This window comes from Mastigoproctus giganteus, chromosome 7 (genome assembly GCF_048544385.1).
Source record: "Mastigoproctus giganteus isolate SK-2022 chromosome 7, ASM4854438v1, whole genome shotgun sequence".
Lineage (NCBI taxonomy): Eukaryota > Metazoa > Arthropoda > Arachnida > Uropygi > Thelyphonidae > Mastigoproctus > Mastigoproctus giganteus.
Window position 1 is genome coordinate 51,816,698 of NC_143581.1, and position 26,496 is coordinate 51,843,193.

A 26,496-nucleotide genomic window follows, 5' to 3' on the forward strand; every position below is an offset into this window, starting at 1 on the left:
TAAAGACTGCATGGAAGTAGATGTGGGCATATTTCAGAATATTGATTAATTGCGGATGTAATGGAACCCGAAATATGTAGTGGTGAAGGTGAGGAGTTTACTGTGGTTGAGCAAGAAACTTTATAGAAAAATCCAACAAGGATTAGAACTCATTTTTTTCAAGTGCAGTCTAACAGTGAAAGTGATTGAACTGGTGTGTTATCCTGTTGAGAAGGAGTGCTAATTCAAGTAGTGCAATACCTAGGCAACTATCAAGTATGTCATGTTAAAAAAAGCTCTTTCTGTTTTGTGCTAAAAACTTTGATTGGTATTTTTGACTTAGCAATACTGAGGCAACTGGTACACACACACACACACACACACACACACACACACACACACACACACACTGTGTTTTAATTAGAAATGTATCACGGTATTAAAGGTGCGTATGAAGAAAATCCTTTCATTTCTTGGCGCACTATGGCCATAGTTCCCGATGCGCCTAATAAATCCTGAAACAAACAAACAAACCTTTCATTTCTTCTCCATATGGAAACTGCAAAAGATGAACTTTTAAGTCCACTGTCATAATTTTCCTTGAAGTTTGTTACACATCATCTATATACTATCTTTTGTCTTACTTTTAATATAATAATTATAAAAGTCCAGTGATTTGGTAACTTCAGTTTTCACACATCATTCAACATGTCTGTATAAAGTTTCAGAGACTGCTGGGAATCATTGGGGTACAAGTAAACACATGGGTTGTGTTAGGGTAGCTAAGAAAAAGAACAGGTGCATGTATACTTGTGTGTACACCAATGCTAGGAGTTTAGTAAATAAATTTGATGAATTTGAGGTATTGCTCAAAACATCAAAGGCAGATATTGTGGGGATTTCAGAGACGTGGTGTCACACAGATATAAGAAATGCAGAACTGGAATTTGGGGAGTACAATGTCTACAGAAAGGATAGACAGGATAGGAAGGGAGGAGGGGTTATGCTATTAGTTAAAAAACACATAAAATCCAAGGAAGTGAAGCCAGTCGACATCGCTGGACAGTGCAGTGTCGAGTCAGTTTGGTGTGACATAAGCATTGGGAGATCAAAATTGAGAGTAGGAGTGTGCTATAGGCCTAATGACTCTGATGAGTATAATAAGAAACTGTTCGGAGAAATAGAGTGGGCCAGTAAATCAGAGAGTCTTATAATGGGGGATTTTAATTTCCCAGATATTGACTGGAATTTGGGGGCTGGTCACTCACACAGTAGCAAGGCTTTTGTGGATTTATTGGATGATTGTTTTCTACATCAGCATGTTCGGGAGGCAACTAGAGGGAGTAATACTCTTGATTTGATTATCAGTAGTGATTCTTCATGCATTAAGAATCTGCAGATAAATGAACCACTTGGTGGCAGTGATCACAGTGTGCTGAAGTGGGAGTTACTCAAAGAGGTAACTACCATTAGGGGTAAAGGGAAGGGGTATTGCTTTCGTAAAGGCGACTACAATGGACTGAGACAGTATTTAAATTCTATACAGTGGGATCAACTGATGATATTGCCAACAGCAAATTCAAAATGGGAAGCATTCAAAGAACTTATCGTGGAAGCTACTAGGCTTTACATACCAACTAAGAAATATTGTTCAAGGTTTAGGCTTAAATGGTTGTCAGATGAACTAATGAGGCATATGGCAGAGAAGAAAAATGCATGGGATACATACAAATTAACACGTGACACGGACGCCTATGATAGATACAAGTTGATCTGTAACCAAGTTACAAAGGAGGTTAGGCAGGCGAAGGCAGATTACGAGAGATCCTTGGCAAGGGATGCGAAGAAAAACAGCAAAGAGTTCTTTACTTATGTAAACTCTAGAAGGAAGGGGATGAATCAGATTGGTCCACTTGAGATCGATGGGTCAACTGTTGATGACCCTGCTCGGGTAGCTAACAAACTAAATGAATATTTTGCATCGACATTCACACATGAGGAGTTATTCAGCGAGGGGAATGCCAGAGGTGTATTCAACTCTAGCAGTAAGCTAGAGAATCTTGTAATAACTGAGAGCAAAGTGGAGGAGAAATTGTTGAAGATAAACACAAGAAAGGCACCTGGGGTGGATGGGATCTATCCAGTTATATTAAAGGAGGCAGCAAAGGAGGTAAGCAAACCCTTAGCCATAATTATGAGAGCTTCCTTGGACTCAGGGGAGGTACCCATTGACTGGAGATGTGCAAATGTGACCCCAATTCACAAAGGGGGATCAAAGGCTGACACAAGTAATTATAGACCTGTGAGTTTAACTTCTGTTCCCGGAAAATTAATGGAGGCACTGGTGAAAGAAGCACTGCAGGATCATCTAGACAAGACTTCAGTTATAGCTAGGACACAGCATGGTTTTGTTAAGGGGAAGTCTTGCCTGACCAATTTGATTGGATACTATGATGCAGTCACAAAAGAACTGGATGCAGGGAATAACTTTGATATTATATACTTTGATCTTAGAAAGGCTTTTGATACTGTTGCACATGGAAGACTGCTGCACAAATTGGAGCAGTGTGGCATTGGAGGCAAGTTGCTGCTATGGATAAAGGGGTGGTTGAGGGGGAGAAGACAGAGAGTGGTAATCAATGGACACTGCTCATCGTGGACTAATGTTATTAGTGGAGTCCCTCAGGGTTCAGTATTGGGGCCTTTATTGTTTTCTGTATTTATAAATGATATTGATGATGGTATATCAGGCTTAATGTCCAAGTTTGCAGACGATACGAAGGTTGGCAGGGTTGTCAAGGACACTACTGACACTATGCTGCTGCAACAGGATTTGGAAAGGTTGAGCAGATGGGCTTCGAGGTGGCAAATGAAGTTTAACATTGACAAATGTAAAGTACTACATATGGGAAACAGCAACCCCAGAGCAACGTATCAACTCTGTGGTACTACACTGACAGTGGTAGAGAATGAAAGGGACCTGGGGGTGGTGGTGCAGGCAGATATGAAGTTCTCTGAGCAGTGCAGACGAGCTGCAAGAGTAGCTCATGGTGTATTGTCAATGATATATAGGAATTTTTCTAGCAGGGATAAGGAGGTGATTATTCCCTTGTATAAGGCAATGGTCAGGCCACACCTAGAGTACTGTATACAGGCCTGGAGGCCTCATTTCAGGAAGGATGTAGAGCTGCTGGAACGAGTACAGAGAAGGGCAACTAGATTGGTGAATGGGACAAAGGGGTTCTCTTACGAAGAAAGGCTTAAGTTTTGCAAATTACAGTGTCTGGAAACTAGGCACCAGCGGGGTGATCTGATAGAGGTGTACAAAGCCTTGAATGGTTTGAGCATGCTCAATGCTGATGGGATTCTTCCTCTAGCTCAGAAAAATCACCTGAGAGGGCATAAATTCAAATTGAGGAAAGACAGATGTAGGATAGATGTGCGGAAATTTGCCTTTAGCCAGCGGGTGGTTGGTGGGTGGAACAGACTTCCATCCCTTGTCGTGGAAGTTGATAGCCTAAATAAGTTTAAGGCTCAGCTGGACAGGTATTTCGAACGAACAGAGGGGTGAAGTGGAAGTGGTTATTTTTATTTATTTATGTTACTTTTTTTTTTTTTTTTGGCTGATGCTGCATAAGCTTGCTTTCTTGCATCAAATGCCTCTACTAATGCTAATGCTAAAAGTGATTATAATATTTTTTTGGCTATAATACAATAGCTAACATGACTTGTATCAGCATATGTTATAAGTACCAAGTGAAGATTCCAACAAAGCCTATAATGTTGCCATCCACCTTGTGACGTCAAAGAATAATGTAAGTAGCACATGACCTTCATATTATGGTGGCCTTGCTGTATAACTGAATCAACACCTTCATGGATAGAATGAAAATAATGAAGACAAGATATCAACAGATATTTTGGTATTTTGGGGGACTGATAAAAAAAAGAGCTGTAGTTGAGCCTCAGTTCTTGGCACGTTTTCTTGGAATGTGCTTGAATGGATTAGCAGGACACTTTAGTAGTGCATACATTGTGGCATCTGCAGACAAACTACTTTTACATGTGTAGAACTCATACTGAATTGAATTGGAGAGAAGAACAAACATATTACTACTAACAACTCATGACTTCATTGCACAAACTGAAGGCCTCCACTTCCAGAAGCAGAGCCATGATACTGAAATTTAAACTTAGCATGAATTAGCATTAGCAGAGGCATACGATGCAAGAAAGCAAGCTTATACAGCATCAGCCAAAAAAAAAAAAAAAACCCTTCCCATTTCACCAATCCATTCACTCCAAAAGTTTCTCTAGTTCAGCCATGAGTTTAATTAAGCTGTCAACTTCCACAACGGCAGATGGAGGTCTGTTCCAGCAATCAACCATCCGCTGGCTAAAGGCAAATTTCCACACATCTATTGTACAACTGTCTTTCCTCAATTTTGAATTTGTCCCCTCAAGTGTGGAATCTGATCAACAGAAAGAATCCCATCAGCATTCAGCTAGTGCAAACCATTCAAGGCCTTATACATCCCAATCAGATCACTTCACAGGTGCCTAGTCTCCAGATGTTGCAATTTGCAGAACCTAAGCCTTTCTTGGTAAGAGCACCCTTTATTCCACTCAACAATCTCGTTGCCCTTATCTGTATTTGTTCTAGCAGCTCTACATCATTTCCTAAAATGATGTAGAGCTGCTACAAGGTGTGGTTTGACCTTTACTCAAGGTGTGGTTTGACCATTGCCTGATACAAGGGGATAATCACCTCCTTATCCCTGCTAGCAAAATTCCTATATATCAATGATCAGACCAGACCCCATGAGCTACTCTTGCAGCCTGTCTGCACTACTCAGAAAACTTCATATCTGACTGCACAATTACCCGGGGTCTTTTTCATTCTCTGCTACTCTGTGGTTACTGCCACCCATATGCAGTATTTTGCATTTGTCAATGTTAAACTTCAGTTACCACCTCTTAGCCCATCTGCTCAACTTTTCTAGATCCTGTTGCCATAGCGTACCATCCTTGCTGTAATTAACAATCCACCCACCTTTGTATCATCTGCAAACTTGGACCTTAAGCCTGATATACCTTCATCAATATCATTGATGAATACAGAAAACTAAAATGGGCCTAACACAGACCCCTGTGGGACTCCACTAATAACATTAGTCCACAAATAGCAGTATCCATTGATTACCACTCTGTCTTCTCCCACTTAACCATCCATTTATCCATAGTAGCAACTTGCCCTTAATGCCATACAGCTCCAACTTGTACTGTAGTCTTCCATCTGCAACAGTATCAAAAGCTTTCCTAAAATCCAACTATATGATATCAAAATTATTTTTTGCATCCACTTTTGTGACCACATGCTATCTAATCAAAGTAGTCAGATAAGACGTCCCCTTAACAAACCCATGCTGTGTCTGAACTATAACTGCAGTCTTGTCTAGATGATCCTGTATCATGTCTTTAACCAGTGACTTAATTATTTTCCCCAGAACAGAAGTTAAACTAACAGTTATATAATTATTTGTATCACCCTTTGCATCCCCTTTGTGAATTGGGGATACCTTTGCACATTTCCAGTCTGTGGGGATCTCCACTGAGTCCAAGGATGCCTTCATAATCATGGCTAAGGGCCAGCTTACTTCCTTTGCTGCCTCTTTTAATATAACTGGATGGATCCCATCCACTCCATGTGCCTTATGTTTAACTTCAACAATTTCTCCTCCACTTTGCTCTCAGTTATTACAGAATCATTTAATTCCCTGTTAGAATTTGATAAGCTTCTGGCCTCCACTTCCCTACAGAATTCCTCACGTGTGAATGTAGATGCAAAATACTTATTCAGCGTGTCAGCTACTGGAGCAGAATCATTAACAACAGAACCATTGATATCAAGTGGACCAATGTGATCCATCTTCCTTCTAGGGTTTACATAGTAAAGAAGCCTTTACTGTTTTTCTTTGTACCCTTTGCCAAAGATTTCTCATCTGTCTTTGTTCCCTAACCTCCTTTGTGACTTGATTACACACTATTTTATATCTACCATAGGTGTCTCTGTCTCCTGATAATTTACATGCATCCCATGCATTTTGTTCTCTGCCACAAGTCTCATTAGTTCATCTGCCATCCATTTAGGCCTAAACCTTGAACAGTATTTCTCAGTCGGCATGAAAAGCCTAGTAGCTTCCAAAATTAATTCTTTGAATGCTTCCCATTTAGAATTTGCTGTTGGTATCATCATCATCATCAGTTGATCACACTGTATAGAATTTAAAAACTATCTGAGACCACTGTAGTCACCTTTATGAAAACAAAACCCTTCCCTTTACCCTTGATGGTAATTACATCTTTAAGTAAATCCCACATCAATACACTGTGATCACTGTCACCTAGTGGTTCCTTTATCTGCAAATTCTTAATGCATGAATAATCACTGCTGTTAATCAGATCATGAGTATTACTCCCTCTAATTGCCTCTCGAACATGCTGCTGTAGAACACAATCATCCAATAAATCCACAAAAAACCTTCCTAGTGTGTGAGTGACCAATCCACAAATTCCAGTCAATATCTGGGAAATTAAAATACCCCTTTATAAGACACTCTGATTTACTGGCCCACTCTATTTCTCTGCATAACTGTTTGTTGTACTCATCAGTCATTAGGCCTATAACACACTCCTACTCTCATTTTCCCTTTCCCACTGTTTATGTCAAACCAAACACTCAACATCACACTGTCCACCCATGTCAACTGGCTGTATTTCCTTGAATTTTGTGTTTCTTAACTAACATAATCCCTCCTCCCTTCCTATCCTGTCTATCTTTTCTGTGCACATTGTACTCCTCAAATTCCAATTCTACACTGCTTATATCTGTGCGATACCATGGCTTTAATATCCCAACATTACTGCCTTTGATGTCTTGATCATCACTTCAAATTCATCAAATTTATTTACTATACTTCTAGCATTGGTGTACATGCACCTGTTGTTACTCATAGTTACTCTAATACAGCCCATGTCTTTACTTGTTTCGTGATGACTTTCAGCAGCTCTTGAAATCCTCAGCAACTTACTCTCTAGGCTGCCGCTCGATACAATAGAAGCAGTGCAAGTATCACTTTCGCCTCTCTCTGCAGCTGCTGTTAATCTTTTAGTCTGTGAATCTCCCCCCAAGCTAGCAGTTTTCTGACCCACCAAACACTGCCTGGATAGGACAGCAAAATATTCTTGCACGCTTTCTATTTAAGTGTATCCCATTCCTGTAGAAGCAGTCTCTCCTGTTAGCAAGCACAGACCATGCTGAAAAAAATTCTATGCCTTGAGCCTTGCACAATCTCTCCAGGGCCGAATTGATTGACAAGGCTTTCATCATATACTCCCTCCTATTGTGTGTGGGCAGAATTGCAGATACTTTCAAATTTAATCCTAACTTGCGACTTTTTTTCAGCATTGACCTGTACTTGTTAAGTATATCTTCCAATATGTACAAGAGTATCACCTTTTGTGCCCTTAAAAGATATCTGCCCTACAACTTCATCAACCTTTGCCCTTGGCAGACATACCCTGGATCTGTTCCACCTATCCTTTTTGCATAATATATTCCCCATCTCTCTGACAACAAACAAACGACAATAACTAGTTCCTGTGGGACCAGCGCATTCTGCCTTGGATATTCCTGCTGTTCCCTGATGCACAGCAGTGAGCTTTGGCGTTGAGTTGGGCAGCTGAGAGATTGATGGGCCCCTCATATTAATTTCTTCATGTGCATCTACTCTGCACCTCAAGCTCTCAGATGCCCATCAGAACACTGAGTTGGCGCCTAATTTATGCGCAGCCTCTGCACCTAGCACACACACACACACACACACAAAGACCCTCCTTTGCCAGATCATGTCCTGTTCTAGAAATTTCTGCAATCATTTCACACACTTTTTTAGACTGTGATGCATTGGAAATTGATCGCACCCTTTGGTTCTCCCCTGAGCCACAGCACTTCTGTTACTTTGTGCCTGTTGCTTTGCTGCTCTAATCTGGGTCATGATTCCGTTTAAGTATAGTTTAATAAGATTGATAAATTTTGTTGATTAATTGATGAACTATACTAATCTAACAGATTTCTAATACAATGCTACTTATTTTGCTGTCTAATTATGTTAAACCTTATGCTACGAAGTTTGGGATTTACGTTATGCTATTCTGTATCGTATAATATTGGTGGCAAGTTACGAACGGTAAAATCTATGGACACTAAGGATTAACTTTCAAAATCCCTATCTAAATTCAAAATGAACATGGAGCTTGACTAGAGCTATAAAGCTACTTATAGAAAATAATTTAGTATAACAATAAGTCAATAAAACGACTAAATATAAATAAAAATTCTCTGTTCGCCGGAGCTACAAAAATCTTGGCTAACACGAGAATACCCTTGTACCCAACGAAATTGGTTGCCTATAGTCAAATACTGCCAGTAACCTCTCCGCTGAAACATCTTCGCATCATCCTTAATAAGCTTCTCTTAAAGCTAAGCATTAAGCACACCAAAGAAGCTGAATAGTGAAGTGATTCACTGCATTACACTGATTGTATGTGTTACCAAAAGAGACTAGTGCCTTAAGGGGAACAAGAAACTGGATCTGCTTTACAAGAGTATTTATTCCATTGTCATGTACAGTGCTAGCATCTGGTCCATAGAGTTGCAGTAGAAAGGCTTCTTGAACAGTCTCAGTGACTTGTGCTTCTGCAATCTCAAGGGCATATATAGCACTGTCTCAGTGGCAGCCCTGTTGCTACTGACTGGAAATCATATACTGTGATTTGTCATACCAAAGAAAGAAAATTGAGTAGCATAAACTTTGAGTATTCAAACAAATAGTTGCCATGAATTAAACCAAGATCTAGAAATCTAAATGGGACACTACTCTGAATGGCAAGGCCATCAAATGTTACATTCCTGACATATGATTTGTTTGGACATCTGCAAAGACATGGATCTGCCTGAGCCTAATTTCATGTTCATGGGCTCAGCTCATTTAACCATAAATTACTTGCAGTTCGGATTGCTACCCTCTTTACCTGAACCTATTGAGCAAAAGACTGGACTCGCAATTTGTGTGCTGAGTGCTCCAACTGCCATGATGTCCACAGTGTACTTCCCAGAGATGAAGAATACATGTTCCTTTGAACTGAGTCGGTCTTCACCAGCTACATCCAGTATCAGAACCAGAGCAGACATGGAAAGTATCAACAAATCACCAAAGGTAACAGAAGAATAGAGCAGCTCACTCTCTCTACTGAATCGAATCCCCCTTCCCAATCTTTTTATTTATTTATTCATTATTACTATTTTTTTAAGTGGATGAGATTACATTTTGGGTAATGTTCAAATGGAGAGGCATATTATCAGGGAGGGGATATCTTATGAATCTCAAATATATCTCTCTGGGACAGAATTTGTTGAACCCCATCCTCTGTTTTTAATACTCTATAGATTCCCTGGTTTTTTTATGGTGTAATTTACCATGAGTGACTGTCTCCCCCCCTCCCCCCCAATAGATTCATGGTGCACACAAGGAAAGGGTACTGCAAAGACATGAGAAACAAACAGTAAATGACTTATCTTTAAAAAATTCTTGTAGGATATCGATGAGTACAAAAAGAATTTTTTTTATGTAAATTTTTTTTCTCATACTGATGATATAATTTTGGTTGTGTTTTGTGTATAAATTGATAGTCTGCAGTATTATTATTATTTATTTATTTACTTTTAGATTTTTGATCCATCTTTGAAAAAGAAGAAAAAGAAAAAGAAGACTCCTTTTGATATAAGTGCCCTGGAAGATGGCAGTACTCATGTTGATATTTCTGAGTCTCAGGTTGATAATGAAGCTGATCATATAAGGGAAGAAAATGAAATTAGTGAAGAGAAAGAGGGCAAAGAAAGAGATGAAGGTATAATTGATAAGCCTTAAATTTTTTTTTAATAACTTGAGTAGAATATTGCTGTGCTTCTACCAGTAATAAGAAAACATTTTATATATATCCTTATAGGTAGTGTGACTGCAGTTGATGTTTTTCCACACTATCTAGAAAAAGTGCTAGAGTTCAAATCCTGTGTGAAAATTTTATGGGATTTTGTTACACTGACTACAAGTCAGTTGGTCTCAGATGAGAGTTTCATCACCCCTCCCCTCCATTCTCTTGCAAATACATCAAATATGGATTTAATTTGATAATTACATCCAGTGGAAAGACCACCCTGCATCATTTAAATTGCAGTAATTAAAATAAACACTGCCAATTTAATAAGAGTGATGCATTTTTTTTTTTTTTTTTTTTTCTGTGTAATATGAAAATAGCCTTCATTTGGCATATTTTGCCATAATTTTCAAGTTTTTCCCAGTGGAGGATGTCTTCCCCCCTGTCAAATTTTGACTTAACTTGGGCATGAAGCTTTACCAAATTAAAATTGGTTGCATTCTTGGGAAGATTGGGAACAGCTGACCTACTGTAATGGAGTCTGGGAGGTTAAGGCAAGAGCCTCCTAATTCAAAGGTTTGAGCTTACTTGTGGACTCTGGTATTTTTAAATTTTTTATTGTTTTAATTTTTATTTAATTTTGTGTTTTCTGTTATTTGTTTTCTTTGTTCATAAAATTTTTAAACCAATTTTTCATTGTAAAAATGTTGCAACATTGTTTTGTAGTGACTATTTTTGTTATTAGATTCTTTCCAGTTTTGCAAATACAGGCAACTCTCAGTTTACGAACGAGTTCCGTTCCCAGACGTTCATTATATGTTTTGTTTGGTATGTGTATCTTTCATTCCTGAGCTTTTACAATACGTATCGTATAAATTAGCAATTAGCAGCCATTTTAAAGGATTAAAACCGTGTACTAATCATTGAATGGTCTATACAATACGTTTTATTATAATGTATGCGTTATTGTATACGATAAGTAACATAAAATAAAAAGGAATAAAAAAAACAAGATATCTTACTTTAATTTTAATTAAAAACATAGAGTTACAAAATAGAAATAAAGAAAATGAGTACATAACATGATATATGTACTGTACTGTACAGTACATACATATGTATTCAACTTTTATTTGTCAGTATCTTCATCAGAGTTCAATATTTTCCACATAAGTGACACTAGGTGCAGATGAGGTAGATGGAAGGGCATCTGATAATGAAGAAACAGCTGGGTTTTCCACTTTTTTAAAATAAGTTTTTATAGAAGATTGCACAGTTAGTCTTCCCCCCCCCAAAAAAAAATTTTACTGTAGCATGCTAGACAGTCATAAATGCCTCTTTTCACTTTTGTAATTCTTTCTATATTTGTGTCTTCTTCTTTAATGATTGCCAACCCCTCAGAAATTGATTTAAAAGCTGCAGCCATTTTCTGCCTTGTAAATGTTCTGGGAAGCTGTGGAATATCAGGTTCTTCCGCTTCTTCAGAATTTAGATGTGTCTCTATTTCAGTTATTTCATCGGTTGTTAATTCCTCAAAATGCGAGTCCAAAAGCTCCCTCAGGTTAGTCACATCAAGGACGAGGGTTCATTTTATTGCCGAGTTCAACAATTTCCTGATAATTATTATAATAAATACATTTTTTAAAAGTATATTTGTTTAAATCTTACAATTATGTTCACTCTACGTTTGGCATTTCATTTTATAAGGAACTCTATCTATTGGCGACTTTAAAAAAATTTGAAAGATTGTGACGTTTGTTATAGCGCATGTTCGTAAATCGAACGTTCATAAACCGAGAGTTGCCTGTGTACTTTATTTTTTGCATGGCCTTTTTAAATGTAAAAGTAATTAAAATACAGTATTTCACTTTTTTAGGCATGTTAGCATATATGCATAATGTGCCTGTTTTCACCTGTATGTCTGCATGTATGTAGCAGCTTGGCTCCCAATGGACAGATTTTCATGAATTTATATTTGGGGCTTTTAAAAAGGTTTTTAAAGCCATTCCAAATTTTCCTTAAAATTGGACCAATAGAAATACAGCTATTATTATATATTTTTTTATTTTCTGTTTTTTTTCCCTTCCCCATCATTCAATAATTTTAATCGCAGTGGATGAATTGTCATCAAATTTTATATTTGGTTCTTTTAGAAAGATATGTAGAGCCATTCCAGATTTTATTAAAATCACATAGCCACCACAAATTTCATTTAAAATCAGAGCAGAAGAAATCCAGCAAGTGTTATTTATTACTTTTTTCATATGTGTCACGTAAGCTAATCTGTATACTGTAGCTGAAACACTAGATATTATGTTTGTTGCCTGCACTGGTTGGAGGAATGAATGGGCAATGTGTTGAATGCATATAAACAAGATTTTCTTAGCTTGTGCATAAAAGTAATTGCTTTTTTGCTTGTTTTTTCTGTTATAAATCATGAATTATTACTATTTAGTTACACGTTTGAAATATAAGCATTATGTACATTAACTTATTTGTTTTTATGGTGAATTAGTGTTGAACTGAATATGAATCAAAAAAAAAATAATGATAAATAAATAATGGTAAAATAAATATAGAGTAAACCCTCACTTTCAGACCTCAATTCAATGGGCTTTGGATTTAAAGACAAAAAAAAAAAAAAAAAATACTGGCACCAGAGTGTATTTATGAGATGGGAAACTGGGAGCTCAGAAGTCATGGTACCCAACAGCAAGTGTCCCAGTCTGTTTATGGATAAACTTGCTCATATAATGCATGTTTCTTTATTACAGCCTCATTTACAGTGTATCATCATAGCCCATAAGAAAGCACGTGCATCTAAGTGTTGTGCCGAAATTTAAACTGCTCTAGAAGTTTGACTCTGGTTTGTGTGTTTTTTGCATCTGTGAGGAATACAATATAAAAAGAAGAAAGTTTCAGATATTGTAAAAGGAAGGCGAAGCTTAAAGAGTCTGACTGTGAAGCATCAACAGTATCTCAACTTAGGCTTCTTAGCTCCAGTTTTGAACAAAGTTCTTCCAGGCACCACTACAGCTATGGCAAATTATTTAGAACTAATTATGCATTCCGTATTAACCAATAAAGTAAAGGTAAATAAAATCTTGTTTTTTATTGTTTAACTTTATTTCAGTGTTTCTAATACATATACAAAGTAAATCTTTTAATTTTCAATTATGTGGTGGTACGAATAATCTCAAAGAATTTTTGATTTAACAGACATTTGTCTCTAACTAGCATCCCTTCCCCTTATTAGTCTATAAGATCGAGGGTTTACTGTATAGAAAATTATAAGCAAGAAATATATTTGGATAGATGAGTTATCTACAACCCTTGTAGTAATAGACTTTTTCACCTTAACACCTAGCCCAAGAGACCAATACCAGTAAGTGAACTACAAGGTGATTTAAAATCACAACAGAAATTATAAGTGTTAATTTATCATTGATAGCTTCATGGAATTTGAATCTTACAGCTACATTAGCAATATTTGTCATCCCTAGGTTTTCAACAGTTTTTATTATATGTTAGCTTTCAGTTACTAACCATTAGTGAAGGCAGCACATTGTTTTCCCAGGTACAGAACATGTTTATAATTGGACATTCATGATTTCTGGATTATTTTTTTTTTCAGATTACTTAAAAGGAGTACCATACATTACCATCTTCACAAGAATTAAAACTCAATATCAACAGAATTTCAACAATTAAATCAAATTCTAGGTCAGGTCTCGTCCAACATGATGATGAATAGAGTTTGTACTTATATTTGGGGAAGGACACTTTCAACATTTATTACAGCCTCTGTTATAACTGTTTATAATAATAATTGAAATAAAACTGTAAGTATAATATGAGTTGCTTATTTATTTAATCACCCTGTACAAGTAGTGAGAAGAAGCAAGGCAGATCTTACTCTTTCTTCTTGGCAGTTTCTGAATATGAAGTTATATTGCTTGGTCATTGTGCTTTATTTAAGGAGTACTTAGTCCATCAGCAGACATATGACCAAGTTTGAAATAAATGGGAGATGAAATAGTAGTAGTAATGGAGAAGCTCTCCATAGCCGAGAGGTCAGGAGCGGGAGTGCAGTAGCACATGCTCTTTGAGTAGACCGGGGTTCAAGCCCCTGACTGCTGAATACGGTCGATCTGCCAACCCGCACTGGACCAGCGTGGCAGATTATGGTCCGTTTCCCTCAGCATGAATTGTTGAGGAGGCTTCCATCCTGCGGTGGGTTGATAATGGCTGCACTTTACTTTTTTTTTTTTTTTTTTTTTTTTTAGTAATGGAGGCATGTGATGCAAGAAAGCAAAGTGTATGAGCTTATGTAGCATCAGCCAAAAAAAAAACCTCTCATTTCACCCATCCATTCACTCCAAATGCCTGTCTAGCTCAGCCTTAAATTTATTTAAGCTGTCAACTTCCACAACCAGAGATGGAAGTCTTCACGTCGATTGTACCACTGTCTTTCCTCAATTTGAATTTATGCCCCCTCAGGTTTTTAATCTGAGCAAGTGGAAGAATCCCATCAGAATTCAGCGTGCTCAACCCATTCAAGGCCTTATACTCCTCAATCAGATCACCTTGCAGGTGCCTAGTCTCCAGCCACTGTAGTTTGCAGAACTTAAGCCTTTCTTGGTAAGAGGACTCCCTTCGTTCCCATCACCAATCTTGTCCTTTTCTATACATGCTCAAGCAACTCTACATTCTTCCTAAAATGAGACCTCCAGACCTGTACGCAGTATTCAAGGCATGGCCTGACCATTGCCTTATACAAAGGGATAATTACCTCCTTTTCCCTGCTAGCAAAATTCCTGTATATCATAGACAAAACCCCATGACCTGCTCTGGCAGCCTGTCTACATTTTTCAGAATACAGTTGGTCCTCGTATAACACGTGTTTACATTACACAAATTTGATCATACACGATTTATAAATAGGGGAACGATATCTTATATAACATGAACCGAATTCGCTTATGCACGATTCGCCTTTGTGTTTACAAGAAATGGCAGTCGAACGCGGAATCACCCCAACCGAACGCAACACGATAGGAATGAAGAAGATTCTGAAAATGTATTTATGTTTCTTATATCAGTGAAGGGGAAACACATTTCACCATAATAACGTAAAAACCAACACAATTCCAGCTATCGATATAATCGCAAATGCAATTAGATTGAGTTTACTACCAGTTTATAACAGATTCCACTAGCAGAAACGAAAATGTGGGGTGTTAATAGTGTATCTCGGCCTTTACAGTGTTGTTTATTCAGTTGCTATACGCACGCAGCTTTGTTTATGTGTATCAAGCGTGCCTCCTCGTTTTGTAATTGCATTTATTCCCTAAAAATTAGTAAAATACTTAAAAGGTGTGAAAAGGAAGCGTCCTGGCGAAGACACTGCAGATTCAGAGAGAGAAAAAAAAACCAATATCGATAAACAGAGAAAAAAATGGGTCAAAAATTCTTACCCGGGAAAATTTATAGTGGTCTCATACTGCGGTTTATGGCCAAAATCACATCGGCCTCTGGCCCACCAGGATTTCCCGGGTAAGGCTTATGGCCAGTCCGCCTCTGTCGATAGAGAAAAAAATATGAAATTGTGAAACGCTTTGAGCGAAATGAAAGACCGTGTGATATTGCACGTGCTACAGACCTAAATGAGGCAACGCCGAGAATTACAAAGAATGCGGAGAAAATAAAAACAACTTTCATAGCAGGAACAACTCAAAGTGTAATAAAATCCATTACATTAAGACAAGAATTGGAAGAGATGGAACGGCTGTCATCTATTTGGATAGAAAATCAAACAAAAAACAAGTTTGCTTACGATAGAAGCGAAAGCATTAGCAATATTTTATTATGTAATAGTCGTAATAAAATACGTAAGTATTTTATTATGACTATTTTATTTAATATAATTTTTTTGTATTAAAAATACTTTATTATAATACTGTATAATAAAAAATACTTATTATTTATTATATTATAATAAAAAAATATATATTTTTTATTACGTATTTTAATCGTTATAAAATACGTAAGTATTTTATAACGATTAAAATTACCCGATTATTTATTGTGTTTGGTAATGTTTTGGTTCCAAATGTGTGTTCAGTCTTGGGTTGTCGGCACCTAACCCCACTTTTCCCATAGGGCCTGTTGTTTATATTGCACGATTTTGCATTGCACGAGGGTTTCTAGGAACGCAACTATTGTGCTATACGAGGACAGACTGTACTTCATATCTGACTGCACTTCCAGGCCTTTTTCATTTTCTACCACTCTGAGTGTAGTACCAAAGGAACGTGCCACACAGTTGGTACATTCCTTTGGGGTTACTTCTACCCATATGCAGTACTTTGCATTTATCAATGTTAAACTTCAGTTGCCACTTCTCAGCCCATCTATCCAAATGATTGTGAATTCCACTGTCAAATAAACAACAAACAGATTGGTGTTATACAGTATAATGGTTATAAAAATTGCGTGTCTACGTTATTTAAAAAATGCAATAAGGTGTAATTAGTATTTTTCCTAAGGCCAAATGTTGAGTTGATCAGTTGATCCCTTTGTTCAGAGTATTATAACTAATATACAGTCAGCGATCACTGAATTATGACCACCACCATCCTTACTGGACTATGTTGCATAGCTTGCAATATAAAAATCAAACAGGCATCATATGCTAGAACAAAGGTTATTTTGTGTCTGGCTGTCAGGCAAAGTTATAAAAAAACAGTTATGGGATGTAGTATGGAGTTTCAAAAGGGCATGATTATGGGAGCTCGTGTGTCGCACACTACCATGTTGGAAGTGGCATGTCTTGTTGGTTGCTCAGAGCCCAATATTGTTAAAGTGCACAAAGAATGGTGTTGAAGGTCAGACCACCTCCTGCTGACAGAACTATAAAAGATTACGCAAGGTTGCACAGGATGTTCGTGGTAAGCGAAGGGTACAGCAGCAGAGCTCAGTGACAGGTCACTGTGTCACAGTTGACATTGTAATACAATATGTGGAATGCAAGACCAATATCCCAAATGATTATGTACTGCACACTCATATATATGGTGTTCTACAGCAGACTATCAAAGAGATCTCCTCTTGTCATTGCTGATCATTGTCAGTGGCAAATTGTCATCTATTCCAACACTGTGGTAAGCCTTGCAGGCAGCATGGCTGCAGATCCCTTTGGATGTCTTCTTACATCTAGTAGAGTCAGTGGTTAAGTGAATAGTGGCTGTTACCTATGGGAGTGGTCCAACACGATATTGGGTAGGTGGTCATAATTCAGTGTATATATGTATCTGGGATATATGTATGTATTTATCTTGTCAACAATCATGTGACTATCGCTGGCAGAATCAGTAATGGTTACTCTTCCCCCCTGCCTGTCAATTAGATTACCTAATGTGCAATATTAAAATATCATAGTCATTGCAGCATTAATTATATACAGAAAAAACCATCTTATATTCTGTATCATTTGCATTGATGGCAACTTTAAGAAGTTTATACCCATAGATTAACTTTAAAAGGCTTATATTGGTAGATACCACATACTATATCAATTTCCTTGAAATTCTGTTACAATTACTCACTACTATATGCAGTTCATTCAGAACTTGCTATAGCACTTTGCATTTCTTGATATCCTACCCTCCCCTAGGATTGTGCTCTTTTCCCCTTCTATTCACTACGTGCACTTCTGGGGGAGTTGCCTATTAGTAGATGTTTTGGTGCCTGGGGTTCCCTGTTGTGGGGAAAAAAATTTAATGCTCCTCAATTCTATTTTACAGTCAATTGCAATTCACAATGCTTGTCTTCAAAGGTGTGCTGTTTGATTTAAATTGGCTTTTAACTGTTATTGTAATTAATGAGAAAACAGCCAAATTGCCAGATAAACAGGAAATGCTGTAAACTTTGAAATTTTGAAAGTGTCTGTTTTTTTGCCTCAAAAGTTCTTTCTCACGTCCATAAGGTAATTTACATTTCTATGTTAATTTTCTGTAGCCATTTGTACTGGCAGAAGTTTCCTATGTTCATGGCATATTAATTAAAATGCTATGATCAGTGCTATAGGCTGAAAATACATCTAAGTGGTCACTGCACCTTTTTCTTGCATATTACAAAAATATGCACTTTATACATCCTCCCACCTGATGGTATTATGGAAAAGAGAGTACCCATTCAAGGGTTCTAATTAAATGAAATTTATTGAAGTGTTCTCATAAAAATTCTCTTTAGGAACTGTTGTTTCATGATGGGAAGTTGCTGCACAGTAGCATCTCTCAGCAGTGCTGTTTTGAGTTTACTTTTTTTGTTTCCAGTCATTTCTGGTTTATATATGGTTTGTTGTGCAGTTTGTGCCCAATTGATTTATTTTAGTTTACTGGGTAGTTTCAATTTTTTTTTTTTTTTTTTTTTTTTAACGGCCTCAAAGAGATAAAGTGAGTCAGCTAGTGCTAATAACACACACAAAAAGAGTGAGAAGCTATCAAAAGTACTTGTCATTGGAAACTAAATTGGACATTCTAAAAAGACTAGGTTTGGGAGAGCTCTAGATTTATGCTATTTTAGTGGTTTTGAACAATCTGAAAATTAATGGTATCACAAGCTGTTATTGTAAATAATGTAAATAAAGTATACATACAAAGGTCTGTAATTTGAGGGTAATATTTCTGTCATTTTGGCATATGTGTTTCTGTTACGTAGAGAAATAGTACTTTGAAATCAGACAGAAATTAGTCACTTCCGACCATTAGCCAACCGTTAGAATTATTTACATTATATCATATGGATAAATCTCCAATTAATGCAGATTTACTTAGCACCCTGGTTTTATGACTCCAGTTAAGAGTGTTAACACTGTAGTGGAACACTATTAGGAGTAAAGCTCACTGAAGAAGGAACATATGATAGGTTGTTTTTCCCCTTTTTCCCTAAAAAAAAAATAATAATAATAACTGTTTGCTATGAATGCTGTACACTTTTTTCCCCTTAAGCACAAACAAAAGTAGTTACAAATGTTTTAAGATTCACATAATTTTTGGCAGTTTGTGATACATGTATATCATTTTCGCAAAACAATTCCATTTGAGTAATGCAACTTTTTTTTTTTGTCCTGTGGGCAATGTGGGGTTGGACACGTGTTTTTGCAATTTATAATAAGTCTTCCAGTAAATGAATTTCCTTGAAATTTTGTTATTGGATGCAAAACACACTAAAAAAAGAAATGTATGTATGTACAGTATATATTTTACTTTTTTTCTATTCTTGCAAAGAAACAGTTAAATGCAGTTGCATTTCATGCCCTCACTGACTTCTGTTCGGCCACTGTTTCCCAGGATAATTGCACAAACAGGCTTTGTTTTATGAAATTTTTGTACTATTACAGAATTTTAGGCCTACTTGGTGGCTTCTTTTTAAACAGTGTTCCAAATTTGCACATAACAGAAATGACAGACTGCAGCTTGTGGAACCAATGTAGCGATGCACTTTCTTGGGGTTGGTAAATTCCACTGTGATTACAGTATTGTTGCCATTTACTGTAGACTCACTTTTTTGGTTGGTAAATAACTGGAAGATATCCTTTAGTGGTTTCAGATTTATATAAAGGTATCACAAGTAATTTTGGGTTTGTGAAGAAGATTTGGGGATGTTGAAAATCCTCATAGGTTACTGGTTAAAATTATCTCTGCAGTCAGGTTGGTAAATTTCTTTTTTTTTTTTTTTTTTTAAAGAAATGTATTATAGCAACTATTATAGTAATGTATTATAAACTTAACTAAACTTAACTGTTCTCCACACTTTTTTTTTTTTTTTTTCTTTTCTTTTCTTGTTTACATATCACAAACAGAATTCTGTATACAGACTTGCTACAGTATTTTATATATATATATATATATATATATAAAATTCTGGAAACAGCATTTCTCAGTTAAGCCATTTTATTGCCTTGCTGAGTGATACACAACAGTGGAGGTAAATCAAACATTTTTATTTTAGAAAAAACAAGTTTGTAAAAATTCCTTACTAGCAGTGGTGAATGTATTAAAGAATATTGTGCCATGTGCTCTATGAGTAATCCATGACAATCTCAAATTTAATTTTCTCTCTCTCTCTCTAAGAGATATTGAGGAAAAATGCACACGTGAGAAAGAAGTAATGACAGGACAGAGTAGTCTGAATAAACATTTGTTAAGAAACAGTGAAAATCAGTTATTGTTTGTACAATAATAGATTATTTATTCATGTAAATAATCTTAATGCCTGACCTGAATGTTGCCCACAAATATGGAGTTGTTTATTCTTGGTGGAATCCCAAGGCTTATATTTTAGTTTTACTCTGTTTTATTAGTAATTAGAATTTACTTTTAAAACCATGATTAAAATATTAATGGAAATATACAGTAAACTTTCTAAAAATGGTACTATACAATCTGGAATTCTTTAAAATCTGGCATATTTTTACAAAAAAAAGAAAAAATAAATAAATTACAAACCAGAAATATTAAAAAAGTAAGCTGGCATTTGTCTTTAAGAATCTGCAGAAAAGAATATTTCTTTCTTTATAAGATGCTAGCAGAATTATCTTGTCCTTTAATCTGTTTTTGTAGCAGGCATAATTTAAACTGCACAAATAATGTAATGGCTTAATTCTCACAGAACAAACTTGCTTTGCAACAAGTTGTTTTGGTATTGCTATAGTATCAAACATATGGTCTCTCCAAAAGGCATTAGTCAACCATTAGAATTATTTACATTATATCATATGGATAAATCTCCAATTAATGCAGATTTACTTAGCACCCTGGTTTTATGACTCCAGTTAAGAGTTTTAACTCTTCACTCTCCAGTTAAGAGTGGGACACTATACTTAGGAGTAAAGCACACTGAAGAAGGAACGTATAATAGCTTTTTCCCCCCTTTTTCCTTTAAAAAAAAAAAAAAAAAAGTTTATGAATTCTGTACACTTTTTTCCCCTTAAGCACAAACAAAAGTAGTTACACTTTTTAGAGGATGGGTGTGTGGCAACTGGGAACAATTGCAGGTGTTGTATTGCTTTACTAGTGTGAAAGTTTTGATTTAGAGGGCTGTTGGCTCTTTTATTTGTTTAAAAAATGAGACTGCTATGATAGCCTAATCAACATGATATTTCTTTCCTTATAAGATGCTTGCAGAGTTACCGTGTCCTTTAATCTGTTTTTGTAGCTTGTTGTTTGTTTGTTATTTGGTTTTTAGGAGCATTAGCAACTAAGGCCATATTGCTCTGGGGATATGCGGTGGTCATTCCCTGACCTTTCCGCGTCCTGATCAAGAAGCGTGCTACGCACTGCTGCTCCTGCCCATCTGGCTACGGAGGCGCCCGTTTTTGTAGCAAGCAGAATTTAAACTATGCAGATAATGCATTATTATTAACATTATCACAAAAAACCACTCATTAGATAGTGGGTGGTCTTTGCTGATAACATGCAGACAAAGTAGTTACAAGAGTTGTTTGATGTGAGCTGCGATGCAGTATGCAAAATCAGTTTTCAGAATTGTAATATAGCTAAAGCTATCTGTTGAATGAATTACCAGAGAAATTTATTATAAAGGCAACTTTGTTCTTCTGTCAGGATTAAGTCCATTGCATTATCCATGCAGTTTAAATCTTGCTCGATGCAAAAGTTGTAGGATTTGTAAATGTTTACAGATGTAAATAAGTTCAGCTGTTTGTGCTTAATCTCTATTAAATGTGATCTAGAACTGTTCAACCACTAGCTATACCTAGTATACTTCTTTAAAATCTGGAAAAATTTTAAAATCCAGCATATCTCAATCCTCGTGGTTCCAGATTTTACAGATTTTATTACAAGGTCTTCTTTTATACCCATAAAGAAACCATAAAATATAGTTTAAATCTCATTTATTTATTTTTGAGAGGTATGCCAAGTGATTATCAAATAATAGGAACAATCTCATTATGACAGACATCTAACAAATGTGAATGCATAATTGTTAAAATTAGTCTTCCATTCTTAACATTTTATTCCTTTTCTTATAGCTTAATAAACTTCATTGTCTGATCAAAGTTTGTTTCCCTTTAACTAAGAGTTTTGTTATTGCTAATTTGGTTCAGTTTTCTTTTGTTCATGTCTAAAAGAGATAACTGGTTTACACCTTTTTACAAAATTAAAGTAATCTTTTAATAATGCAAATTTTTAATAAGTTAATAATGCTCAAAAACATATACAATTCATATCCAATCTGCATTTTAACTAAGCCAAAATAATAAATATTCAGGTTGCTAATTAAGAAACTAAAATTCATACTCTTACTTCATACATTTATAAGTTCCATATAGAAATATTTTTATCTTATCAAAATTCAGATACATATGTGTCTGTTAAGATAGAGACATATAATGTCATTAGGTAAACAATTAATATAATAACAAATTTCAAGTCTCAGGATTGTTCCTTATGGTTAAGATTCACAATAGCTTCTCACTAACAGTGTTCCCTGAAGAACTCCATCACATTGCAAGATAAAAACACATGAAAAAAAGAAGTTTATGTTATTTTACATAGCTTCTGCTTAATATATGGGAAAATGTATGAAGGAATGTGTATGTACACTTAATATTTATTTAACTTTCTAAATTACCAGCATCCATAATATAATGCATGAATAAACAAGCAGTATTCTGAATTTATCATCCTTGTCAATGCTCAGTCCTTTAAGAACACAATTATCAAAAAAAAAAAAAAACACCTAATAGTACACACATTTTCCTTTTAACTGGCAACTAAAATAAACAAATATAATTATTTCATTCTAAACTGTTAACAGCTTGGTAAGGTCTTTAAACAAAGTTTTCCATTGAGATTTCCCTAAATTTTTTTCCAGGGTTCAAGTGGTTAATCACACTGTGGTCATTATCATTTTAACACAACTAAATAACATAAACAAACAATACAAAAAATTAAGAATCAAAAATTTTTAATTTCTTCAAATTTTAACATAAATTAATTTCAGAATGTATACTTTTTTTTGGGAGAAAACAACTAATTAGTAAAACATGCCATTTCATCAAGAAACAACAAAAAATCCTTTGCTTTTAGTAAAAACATAAGCCAAATATCATTTAATGAAAGTATTCCAGTTTACCTTCAAAATAGAGTTTAGAGTTTATAGAGTTTACAGAGTTTATAGAGTTTACCTTCAAAAGAAAATTCTTCCTGCTTCCACTCAAGAGAAACAATAAAGTGGCTTACATTTTCTTCATTTTTTAGAAAAATCAACAACAGTGTATTTGTGCTTTCATCAGATCATATTTTCAAATCTTCATTATGTAACAATAAACACTTTTTGTACAAGAGACCGAGACCTTTTCCAAGGAAAGAAATCATCACACCAAAATAAAAGTGATCTTGTGCATATTCAAAGCACAAACAGAAACCAATATCAACTTTTATACAAAACTTATGAGGACCGGTTTCGTCAACCTAACTTCCAGTTATTATTACCTCTACTAAATATTAGGCGCCTCCGTAGCCAGGTGGGCAGGAGCAGCAGTGCATAGCACACGCTTCTTGATTAGACCGGGGTTCGAGCCTGTGACCACCAAATACGGAGGATGCGGAAAGGTCAGGGAATGACCATCGCATATCCCTGGAGCAATATGGCCTTAGTTGCTAATGCTCCTAAAAACAAATAACAACAACTAAATATTATTCTGACATAACAATGTTTGTAGCTACTCTTCTCAACAATTATCTAGATTCTAAAAATTCTAGCTCTCTTTCTTAACTTAATGTTTAAAGTTGCCAGCTGTAATATTCTAAACAGCGATGCATTCCAGTTGTGGCATACAGGAAAACATATTCAGCAAGTCATGAATATAGCTCTTTTAGTTTTGCAGCAGCCATTATTTGTTTCTCTGTGTAGTGTAGTTAACAAAGAGTTGTGTAATCAGGGTGCCCATATTTTGAAAATTGGTAAGTGGGACAACTTGAAACAAAATGTATGGTATAGCGTTTTTTTCATTCAAAAAATAAAATAAAAATCTAAAATTACAATTAAAATACATTTTTTTGTCAATCAATCATAGTATTCATTTGTCATATGATCGTTGTTAATATGTAATTTGTCCTATATAAGTTATTATATTATTTATAACAGTTATTTAAAAAATAGCGAGGAAGACTATTTTTACTTTATATATTTTTCTTTAGGTTTTGCTAGTTTTAAAATTTCTTCTCCTTCCAAAGATTTAAAAAAGTTTTTAAATTCTGAACAGGGCATGTTATAGTTTTCTTTCACCATAAGTTTGGCTTCTAAATTTTCTAATAAAAGATGGTTTCTGTCTTTCTGCTAAGCAATTTTCATTAAGCTGAAAACTTTGATGAAGCATTTGAATGTGGAATGTTTCATATTGAGCTTACAATTTGAAACAAATTATTTGGGAAATTTTGAGAAAAATCTCACCCATTTTTTTATTAACATGCATTTTCTTTTCTTCGTTACTCGGTGACGAACAAAATGCTTTTTTGTTCGTCACCGAGCTGTATAAACTGGAGAAATGCCACATTTCTCTAGTTTATACAGCAGTTTTATGTGTAACAGTAGCAAAAGCCTTCCTGAAATCAAAGTATGTGATTTTAAAATAATTTTTTTTTGCATCCAGTTTCTTGGTCACTGCATCATAGTAACCTATCAGGTTGGTTAGACAAGACTGCCCCTTAACAAATGCATGCTGTGACTGCAGTGCAATTCCATTCTTCTCCGGATGGTCCTGTATTACTTCTTTAACAAGTGATGCCATTGTTTTCCCTAGAACTAATTATGGCTAAGGGTTTCCTTTGCTGCCTCCTTTAGTATAATTGGATAGCTCCCATCCATCCCAGGTGTCTTTTTTAAAGTTCATATTCAAAAGTTGTCACACCTTTATATTATATAAATTTCCATTCCCAGAGCCAATCCAGAGCAATAAATTCTGATATTTATTGCTCTGAATTGTATCAATTATAGGTATGTTTGTTATAATATCAAATCTTCAAATCTGTGTGTTTAGCGCTGAAATTATGACTTGACTAGAATCCTATCTTTTTCTTTTGAAGGAATCATTTAAAAATTATTGTACAATTATATAGTATTGTGTTTATACTTATACTTCATACCCTCTTTTTTGCATCTTTACCACTGTGGTGCAGTATCTTTTCAATGTCAGGGTGTTGTCAACATGCGGCTTGTGAGCCGCATGCAGCTCTTTGAACATGTAACTTCAGCTCTAACTTTTAGCTCACATGAAGCACAATTTGAAATGAAGTTAGAGGACTTAAAATTCAAGGACATGTGGAGTGCAAGACTAAAACTGAAATTGAGGATTTGGAGAGGCAAAAGGCTGCCCTTGCAATTCTACACAAATGGATGGTGATAGATGAATTGAAAATGCAAGGCCAAATTATGTTCGATGTGTGGAGTAGCTTACCGGACAAGTATATAAATTTGAAAATATTTGCGTTTGGGCTTCTCAATTTTTGGTTTGATTTATTTCTGTGGGCAAATATTTTCGAACATGAACTATATTAAAAGTAAATCAAGAAATCATCTGAACAATGCGATTCTCTCAGCATGTTTAAAGATGAAAATTACGGCATACTCGCCTGATGTTGAGAGACTTGCTCAAGAAGTTCAGCAGCAAAATTTACATTAATTCATATGTAATTGGACGTTTGTTACTTTTTTTTTTTCAGTATTAATGAATAATATTTCGAAATATATTTTTTTTAATAAAACACCTTCCCACTCTATTCCATTTCTTAAACCCCCCCCCCCTCCTCCCCCCAGCTTGAGCTGAGGTGTGGCTCTTTGGATTTTCTTTTTTTTTTTTTAATTAGATCAAAAATGGCTCTTCCCTCAAAAAAAAAAAGGTTGGCGACCCCTGTAGAGCCTTACTTATTTCTAAACTTTCACTTTAGTTTTACTTTCCCTGTGGTATGAAATCAGAACAAGACTGATATATGTGGCATAAGCTGAATTCTCTTCCACTTTCCTTTCAGTTATCACAAAGTCATTTATCTTGTAGTTGGAGTTGGATAAACTTCTTACATCCCCTCCTGTAAAGTGTTTGTCATGTGTGAACGTAGATGCAAAATATCTATTCAGCTTGTCAGCAACCTGAACAGGATCATCCACATCAAGTGGACCAATGTTGTTCAAACCCTTCCTTCTACTGTTAATGTAAAGAAGTCTTTGCTGCTTTTCTTGGCATTCTTTGCCTGAGACTTCACATACTTTGCTTTGCTTGCCAAACCTCCTTTGTGACTTGATTGTATGCTAGTTTATATCTACCATTCTGTATTACTTGATAATTTATATGCATCCCATGCACTTTTTTTTCTCTGCTACCTGTCTCAATAGTTCATCTGACATCCGTTTTGGTCTGTCTTGAACAGTATTTCTTCGTTGGTATGAAAAGCCTCGTAGCTTCTTTGATCACTTCCCTGATTGCTTCACATTTAGAAT

At 35.6% G+C, this 26,496-nt stretch overlaps 1 protein-coding gene across 1 annotated transcript in view; it reads left to right on the top strand.

Annotated features, from left to right (window-relative positions):
• The window catches only part of eIF2beta (eukaryotic translation initiation factor 2 subunit beta), a 176,734-nt gene that overhangs the window by 16,318 nt on the left and 133,920 nt on the right, over nucleotides 1-26,496 (top strand). Inside the window, exon 2 of the mRNA XM_090377660.1 lies at nucleotides 9,768-9,948. Within this exon, the coding sequence (XP_090233786.1) occupies nucleotides 9,768-9,948 (181 nt within the window). The remainder of the gene's footprint in view (nucleotides 1-9,767; nucleotides 9,949-26,496) is intronic.